The 12,668-nt window shown below is 47.2% G+C and overlaps 2 protein-coding genes and 1 pseudogene across 6 annotated transcripts; 1 reads left to right on the top strand and 2 right to left on the bottom strand.

The window, feature by feature from the left end:
- Positions 1-3,351: 3,351 nt before the first annotated feature.
- On the bottom strand, positions 3,352-4,621 carry LOC136548902 (putative B3 domain-containing protein Os03g0621600; annotated as a pseudogene).
- A 910-nt stretch (positions 4,622-5,531) lies between these two features.
- On the top strand, positions 5,532-11,003 carry LOC136550122 (probable protein phosphatase 2C 70). 5 transcript variants are annotated; one of them, XM_066541603.1, is made up of 13 exons: positions 5,532-5,665; positions 5,864-6,015; positions 6,481-6,544; positions 7,536-7,644; positions 7,746-7,899; positions 8,328-8,453; positions 8,546-8,669; positions 8,740-8,816; positions 8,901-8,953; positions 10,341-10,395; positions 10,470-10,648; positions 10,757-10,772; positions 10,806-11,003. In XM_066541603.1, exons 2-13 carry the CDS (start codon positions 5,899-5,901, stop codon positions 10,833-10,835), a joined length of 1,104 nt encoding a protein of 367 aa, XP_066397700.1. In that variant the 5' UTR covers positions 5,532-5,665; positions 5,864-5,898; the 3' UTR covers positions 10,836-11,003. The 5 variants fall into 5 exon arrangements, with proteins under 5 accessions (XP_066397700.1, XP_066397703.1, XP_066397701.1 ...); XM_066541606.1 differs by having other exon boundaries at positions 10,730-10,772; XM_066541604.1 differs by having other exon boundaries at positions 10,757-11,003.
- A 446-nt stretch (positions 11,004-11,449) lies between these two features.
- LOC136548901 (early nodulin-like protein 19) lies at positions 11,450-12,140 on the bottom strand. The gene is made up of 2 exons (XM_066540261.1): positions 11,940-12,140; positions 11,450-11,799 (listed from the first exon to the last, which is right to left on the bottom strand). Exons 1-2 carry the CDS (start codon positions 12,094-12,096, stop codon positions 11,450-11,452), a joined length of 507 nt encoding a protein of 168 aa, XP_066396358.1. The 5' UTR covers positions 12,097-12,140.
- Between the last annotated feature and the right edge of the window lie 528 nt (positions 12,141-12,668).

The raw sequence follows: 12,668 nt of genomic DNA, 5'->3' as shown, positions 1-12,668 counted from the left end.
GCTAGAGTGTGACCGGACGCTGGCTGCGTCCGATCAAGTGTGACCGGACGCGTCCGGTCGAGGTCGGTACCTTACTGGAAACGACCGGACGCTAGAGGTTCAGCGTCCGGTCAGTTGAAAGCTGCTGCGTCCGGTCAAGTCAAGTGACCGTTGGAACCAGGATACGTGGCCGTCTGTGGGCGACCGGACGCTGAGGTCCAGCGTCCGGTCAACACGACCGGAGCGTCCGGTCGGCCCGACCGTTGCCCAGTGAAGGGGTAACGGCTAGTTTAGCCCTTGGGGCTATAAATAGAAGTGGCCTTTGGCCATGGCTAGTGGGGAGCACCTTGGGGGACTTTGTGTCCATGCTTGAGAGTGCTTGGGAGCCCTCCATCTCACACATACTTGATAGCGATCATCGATTGTGTGAGTGAGCGATTCTAGTGCGATTGCATCGTGAGGTTGCATCGAGTGGCACTAGGTGACCGAGTTGCAAGCCGGTGGTGCTTGTTACTCTTGGAGGTTGCCACCTCCTAGACGGCTTGGTGGTGGTCTCCGTCGAAGTGCGCAAGAAGCTTGTGCGGCGCTCTGGAGAAGTGCTTGTGAGGGGCATTGTGCTCGCCCCGTGGGAGCCACGAAGAGCAACTTTAGTAAAGCGTGTCATTGAGCTATCCTCACTCAAGGGGTAGGTTCTTGCGGCGCCCGACGTGCGGGCTTAGCGGGTGATGCTAATTAGCCGCCGAACCACCAAGTGAGCGGTCGACACAACGGGGACTAGCATGTTGGCAAACACGTGAACCTCGAGAGAAAAATCATCGTGTCAACCTTTGTTCTTTCCGTTGGTTTGCATCCCCATTACACAAGCTTGCAATTACTTTTATACATATTAAGCTTGTGTAGTTGCTCTTGTAATTAGATAGCTTGTGTAGCTTGCTAATTACCTTTTTGCTTGTGTAGCATAGAAGTAGCTCCCTTGCGTGGCTAATTTGGTTTTAGTAACCTTGTTAGTCACATTGCTTAGTTTGTGTAGCTAAGTATTTGCGCTCTCTAATTAGGCATTGGTTGCCTTGTTATTGAGCATTGCTAGTGAGCTTAGTTAGCTTTGTGCTTTTGCTTACTAGCATGTGTAGGAGCTCTCTTGTTGCTTAAAATACTAGTGGCATAGGTTTATGTAACCTTGCTCCTAGAATTGTTTAGGAGAGCTCTAACTAGCCCGGCACCTTTATTGCATAATTGTTATCTTGGATAGAGGGGTGTAGCTTGGCTAGACCGATAGTTATAATTCCGCACTTGTTTCGGTTAGCCGACGCGATTAAGTTTTAGAAAAGACTATTCACCCCCCTCTAGTCGCCATCTCGACCCTTCACCAACGTTGTCATTGGTTACATCCGTGTCGTGCATTGTAGTGTCTTATAATTGGACGGAAAACATGCAGCGATTGTCTCCACATGCCTAGCACTTGTCATTGGGTCGTGGAGGCAGTGTCCTTATAGTGGCATGTAAGGCATGCCTATTTCCCTTATACGATACACATACACAAATGTTTCGGACATGTTGTGCCTTGCTCATGACGTGTATGGGCCCATGTTCGCGTTTGTGCACGTTGTGTTCGTAGGATAGTTTACTACGGTGGGTTTTGACCCTTCTGATCGAAGGAAACTTAGCTTAGTTTCATGTGGTTCTGTGTGGGCCCTAGAGGAGCCACAGAGTGGCATGGGCCTTGTCCCCTAATTTAGATGGTTCACAGTCAGAGGCTAGTCAAGTACGTCCTCGCTAGTAGGTGGACATAATGCCCCAAGTTCCATTGCTTTGATCTACCAGGGAACCAAACACGTCTGAGTCCTTAGTCGTGCACTCGTGCTGAGTGATAGGTTGAGGGATTCACTGTGACTATGGTTGTCATATCGAGGTAACGAGGGTACTCGTGGTACATGTAATCATCAATAACACATCAAATTGTGAAATAAAATAGAAAAATATAGGCACCACTCAAATGGATAAAGTTCCACTAGAAAGCCTAACTAGTTGAGCGACAATACATTACATTACAAATTGCGCGGTGGCACGAGGGTTAGAAAACTGAGGCAGTTGCAAGGAGTTGGGAGTGAAATTTGAAACAATGCCAATGAAAATGGATGGTACTAGTCGCTCACCTAAGGAAACATATGCATTGCGCGGAGCATAGTCGATGATAGCGATAGCACTAGCATCAGAATCACAAAACTGATGAACATTGAGTGATATACGTACTAATTTGGAAAGAAAATTCATGCATACAACTGTCAGCCTCTTCACTTGTTGGTTTCAGCCAGCCAACAGTGTTTTTCTCTCACAACAAACCAGCACCAGTCGGGCTTATTGGCCCAGAAACCAACCAATGAACAGGTTCTGTGAATAAAAGAAAAAAGGTACATCATGCAAAAACCCTCATGCTGTCATGCATCTCTAAAATCATCATCTGGATTCTGGAAATATGACCAGGAGATTGAGAGATCATCAGCCCATATGGTGGCCATGGCATGTGGTAGTGTGGTGGAGGAATGCAATGGTAGGGTGGGATGGGAGGAAGGAGGGAGGGAGCAGGGAGATAAGTTGGGAAGCTGGCGGTGAATAGAAAAACTAGATACGCAATCTTCCCTGTATCTCCCACACCCTGACCCCATTCCGTCTCTCTCTCTCTCTCCCCCCGCGGGCGGCCGCCCCCACCGCGATTTTTAACACTTTTTGTAAACTAATTTTAAATCTAACACTGTTTAATTTTTTTTTTCCAAAACTAACACTTTTGGCCGCGCTTATTACCATGGCGCGGTGAAACGGCTGTGCCGCACGATGCATGGTGGCACGATGAGAGGGATAACGTGGTGACGACTGGGCCGCTGACCGGTGATGTGGCAGGGTCTGCCGCGCCACCGATCTTGGTGCGGCATTGGCACACCCTGATCAGTGGCACGGCAGAGCCGGCTAGAGCCCGCGGCCCAGTCCCACCATGCCACGCCCTGCCCACCCGCCTGCCCGCACGCACCTGCCGCCGCGCCTGCGCCACGCCCACTGCTCACAAGAGCATTATCGTTGCCTAGCGCATGATCGTCCGTGCAGCCCACACGGTGCACTCGACAGATGTACCACACGGCCCACACGATGCAATCAACTAATCAGGGGATGGATAGACCATAGATTATATTATTCAGCACTCAACAGAGTAAGTTATACCACTTTGTTCCCTTATCTAAGTTGTACCCTTGACAAGCATAAAAGCTTTAATATCAATACTACAAAAGTTGGCACCAACGGCTGACACACATGACCATAAGCGACTCTTATCAAACCCAAAAGCACAAGTCAAAAACAACAGCAGAAAGCACTTCCCAAATCTCATTTTTTGCGAATGATACGCACATTCATCCTGTACTTCTTGGTCTTCAGTGGCTCAAAGAGGCAGATATCTCCCAGCTGCAAATTGTTGTCACGTGCAAACCGTGCCCACCCTTTGGAAAGCCTTTTAACTTTGCATTGAGATTTTGGAATCTAAATACGGCAAATCACTTCCCAACTCTTGCCATGACACTGAAGAATCAACACTCTGTTCTTCAATGGAAGACATACATCAGAGTATTTTCTGGAGAATTTCTGGTTATAGAGGGAAAGGGTTTTCAGTGTTCGAAAGTCAAAATAGTTAAAGTTTTCCATCGAACTTAGCTTGTAAATTTCTTCAAGGAGTCTAGGAAGCTAAATAACCTGCTTGCTGAAGGACGTGCAATTGAAATGCAATATTAATATCAATCTGGAACAAAAAAGAGAAAAACCTAACTCACCATAGCTTGAGATCTTCCAGAAATGTTTAACTTCTTCACAACACACACATAGATGGGGATTTCAGAACAAATAGCAAGGAGTCTCTCTTTCAGTTTCTTCTTTTGCATACTATCAAGGCTGGTGCCTCGTGGGAGCATGTAACTTGGAAACAGAATATGCTTCATCGCCCTCTGAAGATGTCATTCCTCCTATGACCAAACAAAACAATGATGTCATGATCTTGTAGATATACATAGATGCTACTAGGTTTGATGATATTGTGACTCAACCTAATGAGTTGGATAGGGATCTTGATGAACTGATATTGATCCTACTCCTGTCCCTTTGCTTCAATGCTTTCTTTTTAGTTTCTGGTGTTCTTATGGGAAGATTAGCATAGCTGCTTGAAATGTCAATGGGTTCTTCTCTCTTCCGTCCACCACTAATAGCATTTTTCGTGATAAAACATGGTGGTACTTTCTCGCAACCACTAGGATCAAATATCAGAACCTTCATCTGATACATCCCATCATACTTGAATACCAAGAAGTCCATCTTTTTTTAAGTCATGGGCACTAACAAATGACTTCCACCCAGATTGAAGCACTATTCTGCCCATACTCTTTGCAACTTGAACATCAAAAGTATAACCGCCAAGTAATTCAAGAGTAATACTTCATTCTATTTTGTCTCTGAAATGTTTAGCAAATTTACCTGGTATGACCTGCGGCAGCAAGATTAACGCAGAACAAAGTTCAGATGAGCAGAACAAAGTTCAGATGAGGAATTTATACAGTTCCCTTACATCATCTAAACTTTGTTCTGCGTTAATCTTGCTGTCACAGGTCATACCGGGTAAATTTGCTAAACATCTCGGAGACAAAATAGAAGAAAGTATTACTCTTGAATCACTTGGTGGTTATACTTTTGATGTTCAAGTTGCAAAGAATATGGACATAATAGTGCTTCAATCTGGGTGTAAGTCATTTGTTAGTGCCCATGACTTGAAAAAGATCGACTTCTTGGTATTCAAGTATGATGGGATGTCTCGGATGAAGGTTCTGATATTTGATCCTAGTGGTTGCGAGAAAGTGCCATATGTTTTCTCTTTTTTGGTTCCAAATTGATATTAATATTGCATTTCAATTGCACGCTAGACCGGGCCGAGAGGCGCGGGCGCGACAGTGAGGGCGGTGGCGTCCGTGGCGCGGTGGGCAGCCGCCGTGAGTGGCCGGAGGGCGCGGCGGGCAGTCGGAGGGGGTGGCGCGCCGGTGGGCGGGAGCGGCGGGAGTGGCGCGCCGGCAGTGCATGGAGAGGCCGGCGCGGCGGCAGGCACGCGGGTGGGCAGCCGCGGCGGCAAGGCGCGGCGGCGGTCAGGCGGTCAAGGCGCGGCGGTCAGGCGGCCAGGCACGGCAGGCGCGTACGGGCGCGGCGGGAGTGGTGCGGCCACGGCCGACGGCAAGGCGCGAAGGCGTGGCGGGCAGGCGGCCAGGCGCGGGCGGGCGCGACGGTATTTAACTGGCTCTGCCGCGCACCGATCAGGGCCCCGGTCGTCGCCACGTCAATCCTATCGCCGCGCCACCATATATGTCGCGGCACAGACGTTTCACTGCGTCCGTGAAATAGACGCGGTCAAAAATGTTAGTTTTGAAAAAAAGATTAGATTTCAAATTAGTTTAAAAAAGTGTTAAAAATAAAAAAAAATCCCCACCGCAGACCCAACCGCATCTCCCCCACCCCGGTGCCCCTCACCGCTTACAAATACGCGACCCACCCCCACCTCGACCGTCTCTTTCTCGCAGCGCCGCGCCGCTCCGCTCCGCTCGTCTCCCTCCCGTTCGTCGTCGCCTCGCGGTCGCGCCACCGCCGACGCTCCGTCCTCCTCGTCACCCTCGTAAGTCGCTGCCACCTCCTCCCCCGATCGCTGCCACGCCGCGCCGGCTGGTCTCCCCACGCGCGGTGGCAATCCGGAGCGGTTCGGTTCGGTTCGGAGGGCGTTCGCGGATCAATCTCGCGCGGCGTCGCGGTGGAAATGGGTGCTGGGTTTGTGCGCACGCTGACAACGGGACCGTGTGATTTTGCTGCGGTGCAGGGTTGCTGCCCGAGCCGGCCGGGCGGGAGGAGCAGATGGGGGTATACCTCAGCACGCCCAAGACGGACAAGCTCTCCGCCGATGGCGAGAACAGCCGCCTCCGGTTCGGCCTCTCCTCCATGCAGGGGTGGCGGACCACCATGGAGGACGCGGTGAGTTGCTTCCGCTTCCCTCGCGGCTTCCGATTGGGTTGGAATGGGATTGCCTCCGCGATTGCTGTCCCGTTCCATGCTGGCACGACTGGGTTGGGGGTGATTTGGGGTGAGATGTGCATGTGCCTGTGCGAATTTGCCGCTGCGTAGTGTCCGAGGCGCGATCCTGTTATTATGTCTAGATTTGCATGATGAACCAAGTGGCCAATTGTTGTCTACCATGGTCAACGTAGAATAAACCGTGTCGTGATTTGATCGACCAATGGTGTCCCTCCCTATTATAAGCAAAAAGCTCGAGCGGTTTGTTGCATTCGCATTGGGAGCTCACTACTAGTTCTGATGGATTGATTCTCGGATGATTTATGACAAAAGCTGGCACACGCCAGCTTGTTTACATCACTTTGAATGGATCATTAGCATGTCTACTCTGCTTTAAAAGCTGATCTCTTGTGCATTGTGTTGCAGCATGCTGCGTTGCCAGACCTTGATGACTGCACATCCTTTTTTGGTGTTTATGATGGCCATGGTGGTAAGTCGTGATTGTTTTCTATTCAGGTTATGATATTGTGTTCATCTGTACTGACCATTGGGTGAATCTACATTGTTTTGAGCTTACCGAGTGTGTTTGTTGGATTCACATCATCTGTGTTCTCTCACCTGATCCGATTAATAGTTAGATATTGATGCTTAAAATCTATGTATGATTGAAGGTGCTAAATTCAGTATTGCTTCCGTGTGTTAGATGCATGGGTGGTAAGATACCACAACAACATTGCTGTGGGCCATGAGGTGTGCTGATCTTCTTTTGCGTGTGCTTATGTCATAGCAACAGTGCATATGTAATCAACCAGTAATGAATGTAGACATCAATGCCTGGCAGAGAAGTGTTATGTGCATGCTTCTTGGAAGCACTTACTATAAAATAGTCATTTGTCTTGTTTCAAGTCTCACAAAGGAATGCTCCATTTGGTTCGTTGAGACATGTAATGAAAATTAATGAGGGGAGGGGACTATTGCACACATGCTGTTTCAGAAATTGCCTGCCTAGATGCTCTGCCTAGCCTACCTGATTGGTGATTGTGTGCTAGTGTTTCTGCTCACCTAGCATCTTACCTCTTCGTCAAAGCATTGGTCCCTGACAGAAGAAACTTGTATTGCCAATGAAGTTCATTGGTGAGCACTGAGCAACCGATGGTTTTCAATATTTAATATTGCAAAATGCTAATGGGCAATATTAACTGTTTGAATAATATCAAATGGACTGGTTAACAACTAGCATTGAGTTGGGTGTTATTCTGAAATATAGTTGTCCAAAAAAATACTAAGCTCCTAGTGTGGCAGTAACGAATCAAAATATACATATCTTGTTCTAGTGAGTTGCTCTAGCTGAGTAAGCACTGTAAATATCACTTGTCAATGGACACATGTGCCTTTTTTTTTGGAATTGTTGTCTAGCTATGCTTCATATGAGTAATTGTTCTTCTCTAGTAGAATGACATACTACCCCATTTTTACTTCAGGAAAAGGCGTATCGAAATTCTGTGCGAGGCATTTGCATAAACAAGTGCTTAGAAATGATGCAAATTCATCCGGTGATTTGGCAGCTTCTGTCCATAAAGCTTTCTTAAGGTGAGTTTCTTGCTTCTCTGTTATAGAATGAAGTCAGTTTTGTAAAATTGAAACACTTTTTTGTTGGTTTAGTGAATCTTAATGACATTTGGATCTTTCAGAATGGATGAGATGATGAAAGGGCAGAGGGGTTGGAGAGAACTAACTGAGCTGGGAGATAAGGGAAACAAGATCTCAGGTATGCTAGAGGGCATAATATGGCCTCCCAAGGGTGGTGATTCAGATAAGATAGAAGAAGATTGGGATACTGAGGAGGTAAAACATCTGTTCTGTTTTCCATCATGAAACATTACTTTTCTGGTGCGTGAAAAATCCAGTTATGACCTTTTTTTTGGAGTGGGGCTCTGAGATAGTTTTTAGAATACACATTTCATGGGTATAAAGCTTTCTCTATGCTTAGAGCTATCTCTTCTAGTTTACTCTCCTTAAACTATAAAGGTAAAACGAATTGAATCATTACTGAAGGTTCTTGCATCTTAGGTCTAGGTTAGGCCATTGGTGGTGACAACTGGCAACTATAGTGTACAACATTTTTGTACCATTATTTCCATGTACCCTATCCAAAATCCTTTTGTATAATTAAATGGTATTACTTTTGTGTACCATTGTTTCTTTCTTTCATTTTTTGGGCTAAATTCAAGTAAACCCAGAGTGTATCTATTTTAACGAAATTACTATATCAGGGTCCAAATTCGAGTTTTCCTGGACCAACATCTGGAAGCACAGCTTGTGTGGCTGTCATAAGAAATGATCAGCTAATTGTTGCAAATGCTGGGGATTCCCGCTGTGTTATCTCACGGAAGGGTCAGGTACTTTAGATTTTCTAAACATGGTTTTAGTTCTACTGCCAAACATAAATCATAATACCAGAATATGTTTTGCTTACTCATCTGTTGTGCAGGCTTACAATTTGTCAACAGATCACAAACCAAATCTTGAGGAAGAGAAAGAGAGGATTTTGGGTGCTGGTGGATTTATTGTTGCCGGGCGGGTCAATGCAAGTTTGAACTTATCTAGGGCAATAGGTATTTACTCTTCTTCAGGCGGAAATTGTTGTGTTGTTACACACAGCCTTATTTATTTATTTTCCTCTAGGTGACATGGAACTGAAGCAAAATGAACTTCTGCCGGCCGAGAGGCAGATCGTGACAGCTGAACCCGAATTGAAAACAGTGGGTTTTGGTGGTCCCTTTCTGTCAGTATTTTTTTTCTTGAAATCTTGAACAAAACTAAGGGTTGCTTTGGCTTTTGATCAGGTCCAGCTCTCAGAGGATGATGAATTCATTGTTTTAGCTTGTGATGGAATTTGGTACGATTTGTATTTCTCTACTGAATGTAACTTTGTTATAATTCAATTGTTTTCTTCTACTCGTATGCGTTTGCATTCTTTCTTCTTCTTTTTTTACTAGAATAAACAAACTATCTGCTTGAGGGACAGAATCCTTGAAGAGAGGATGCCACAATTGGATTCCTCAGTTTTCATGTATTACTCTGGGGAAAAGATAATGAAATCACTCTTTTTGCCATGGCTGTGTATGGAGTGCTACAGGAACAATTCCTAGGACGTTTATCATTCAATAGATCGTAGAAAACCCTGAATACACCATTATTAACTACCCAATAATGTTCTTTGGGCAAAAGCATCTTATTGACCATGAACCAATTACCTTGAAAATGTTATTCAGCTCAACCAATCCGCTGAGTTTTGGAATTTAGACAGAAGTGAAGCCTAGTGCATTAGCAGCTGCGAACCTTAAGTAAATAGAACACAGTAACTTGTTATACAGATACTGTTTCAAATAAGTAACAGCATGTGTGTATTTAATCTGTATTTGTGATGCCACCCATCTTAAGTTTGTCCCGAGTCATCTTAAGTTACCAGAGAAGTGTTTACTATATAAACTTGGACAAACTAAGGACAACTCAAATTCCCTATTTCAGGGCGGAGGGAGTAACTCGTAAACAGGGTTTGCAGTTGCTGATATGTAACTAAGTAAAATAGAACACCGCCACTTGTCATACAGATACTGTATCAAATAAGTAAACAGCTTGTGTATCTAATCTCTCTTTGTGATGCCACGCATCTAATTTGAATTTGTGCTAATCTCTTGAAAATAGCTCGCAAACCAGGGTTTGCAGTTGCTGATATGTAACTGCCAATTTGTAGCATACTTCTAACTGTTGATGCTGTATCCATATCGTATACAATTAATGAAATTATAATTGCGGAATGCTTATTTGTTTTGCCTACATTAGCTAGCTAGCTAGATCAATACAAAGCGCATGTCAAATAAAGCTGCAATCTATAAATTTCTTCGAGTGTGAAATATTGTGCATTTAGCAGGGTGATATTGGACCCCCCCCCCCCCCCCCCCCCCCCACCCAACACACACGCACACAAAAAGGAGACTGGTGGTACTCTTGAGCTCCATTGCAGTTTGAGTGCATAAGGCATGCTGTGGTACAGTTCCCTGCTGAGACTGTTTGCAGCCACAACAGCTGTGTAGTTCAACCGAACACGCCCAAGCAGATCCCTTGTCTTTAGGTTAGAAAACTGAGTTTTGCTACAAGTATCCATGCTGCCAGAGATAATTTTGGCATCAGCATTTTGATTTTAGATTTAATTGGTGAACTTCATTTGTGCTGTCTACTCTGCTTATTGTATTATTGTTATTGACCAATTTTTGATATTACAGGGATTGCATGTCAAGTCAAGAAGTAGTTGATTTTGTACATAAACAGCTAAAGACTGTAAGTGGAGCACATTGCTGTGTTTGATACTTTTATGCTTCAAATCTGTTCGCTCATCTGCCTAATAACTACAGGAGGATAAGCTATCCAGTGTGTGTGAGAAGTTGCTCAACCGCTGTGTGGCACCTACATCTGGTGGCGAAGGATGTGATAACATGACCGTTATCGTGGTTCAGTTCAAGAAACCAGCTTCAGCTGTCGCTACTTCTAGCACCGAGCAGTCTGCTGCCACCGCAGAAGAGATGCGGCCCAAGTAAGCTTTCCTTGGACTGAAGCTACTACACTATCAGTGTTTGAAATCTCAGCGTTGTAAAATCCCTAGTTCCTCTTTCAGAATTTGAGCCCTTGCCTTTGTGAACAGCGAGCTCGATGGCCCAGACTACCCCCCGAAGTAGGCGTTAAGTGGCACACCGTGCTGTGGAGCTCTAACCGGTGGATGATAGACAACAAGGATAGTGAGTGGTGTATATAAGAAAAGGGATTCTATTCGGCAATCTCTTATAGGGTTTGTTCCTTCTTTCTAGTGTTCAGAGCCGTCGCAACCTGTAATACATGGCATGTTGGTTCTTAAACTGGGTTCCGTGAAATGCATTGATGAGTTGTCAGAAGGATAGCTTAGCTTCTCAAATTGCATGGTGGTGGCATCAGATTGTCTGAATCTGTAGTTCTCTATCTAGTACTAAGTGCTTGTTTAGTTCTCAAAAAATTTCCCAAAAAGCGCTACAGTAGACATCACATCGAATCTTACGATGCGTGCATGGAGCATTAAATGTAGACGAAAAAAAACTAATTGCACAGTTTGGTTGGAAATCGCGAGATGAACGTTTTTAGCATAATTAGTCCATGATTGAACACTAATTGTCAAATAAAAACGAAAGTGCTACCGTCGTCCAAATTTTCAAATTTCGCGAACCAAACACAGCCTAAATTCTTAGATTAGCATTACTCGTGACATGCAGATTTGCTTGCAGAGAAGTTTAAAACACAAATGAAATGGGGGCAAAAGCAAAACAAAAAATAGAACAATGTTCAGAGAACGCTTGGAATAAAGGCCCTAGGAGAAAGCAGCCACTGCAGCTCCGGCGACTGCGAGCGTCGCCAGCCACGCGGCGCTCCTGGCCCCAAGCGCCGCCGTGGCGGCCTCTTCCTGTGCGCCGGTGCTCCCACGGCTGTTGGAGCCCTTGGAGGTGGCGTTGTGCGGGAGCGGGTGGACGGTGATGGCAACCTTCATGCCTTGCAGGCAGAAGCCGTTGCCGCAGATGAAGTAGTAGCGTCGGGCCTCGGGGAACGGGATGAAGTCTTTGCCGGAGGTCCAGTTGCCGGCGACCCCGGCCATGGTGCAGTTGTCGTACCCCGTCTCGTTCACCTCGAACACGTTGTGCGTCCCCTTCTGGTACCGGAACGCTGCGCAGCAACACTGCACCGTTAGCAACAGCATTCAGGGCTCTAACGGGAGCTCAGCAGCTATGCTCACTATTGAATGGATCTAATGCGGCAGGGGGGGCAGCCAGCAGGGCGAAGAGCTGCTTGTTTGGAGGGCTTACAGATGAGGTCGCCGACGTAGAAGGTCTGGTTGCCGGACCAGAGGGAGTAGTTGATGTTGGGGTTCCACCCATGGTTGGCGCCAACGATGTGGTCCGTGCCGGCGGAGGGACCAAGCGCGAAGCCGGCAAGCACCGCGACGACCAGGAGCCACGACATTGCGACTGCGGCGAGCTCCACGTCAGGGAGACGGCCGTGGTTAGTGAGCAGAAGAGAGCGAAGAGGACTAGGGGAGGCAGAGAGCAAGTGGGCTGCCGTCCGTGGGCGGGCCGGCAGAGCAGTAGACTCCTCGAGTGTCAGGCTCGAGGAGTACGGTTTTGCTGCGGAGTGCGGCCCACTTTTTGTTGGGACACCACGGATTTCAGCAGATCTGGCGGGAACTGAGCCCCTTGTTAGTACTAGTGGATCCGGTAGATGCAGACCTGGTGAGACTATCTCCAACGGAGCTCACCCATATTTCACCATATGGGTCACGCACAGGAAAAGAAAGCTGCACCCAAAAAATCCCGAACTCCAACAGCGAACGCAAAAAGAAGATGAAGCCGCCGGAGCTCGCGAAGACGAAACCAAGGAAGCCGCAGAGCACCGGAACGGGCGCGCCCGGGCGAGCTCGGGCCCGGCAGGCCGCCGCGGGCGAGCTCGGCCCCGGCCGGCCGCCCGCGGGCGCGGGTGCGGGCGCGCGCGGGCAAGCTCGGCCCTGGCCGGCGCGGGCGCGCGGAGCGGGCGAGGAC

The sequence above is a fragment of the Miscanthus floridulus genome, chromosome 4, assembly GCF_019320115.1.
Source record: "Miscanthus floridulus cultivar M001 chromosome 4, ASM1932011v1, whole genome shotgun sequence".
NCBI classification, from domain to species: Eukaryota; Viridiplantae; Streptophyta; class Magnoliopsida; order Poales; family Poaceae; genus Miscanthus; species Miscanthus floridulus.
The sequence above is the reverse complement of the archived record's forward strand: the minus strand, read 5'-3'. Positions and strand labels throughout refer to the sequence as shown.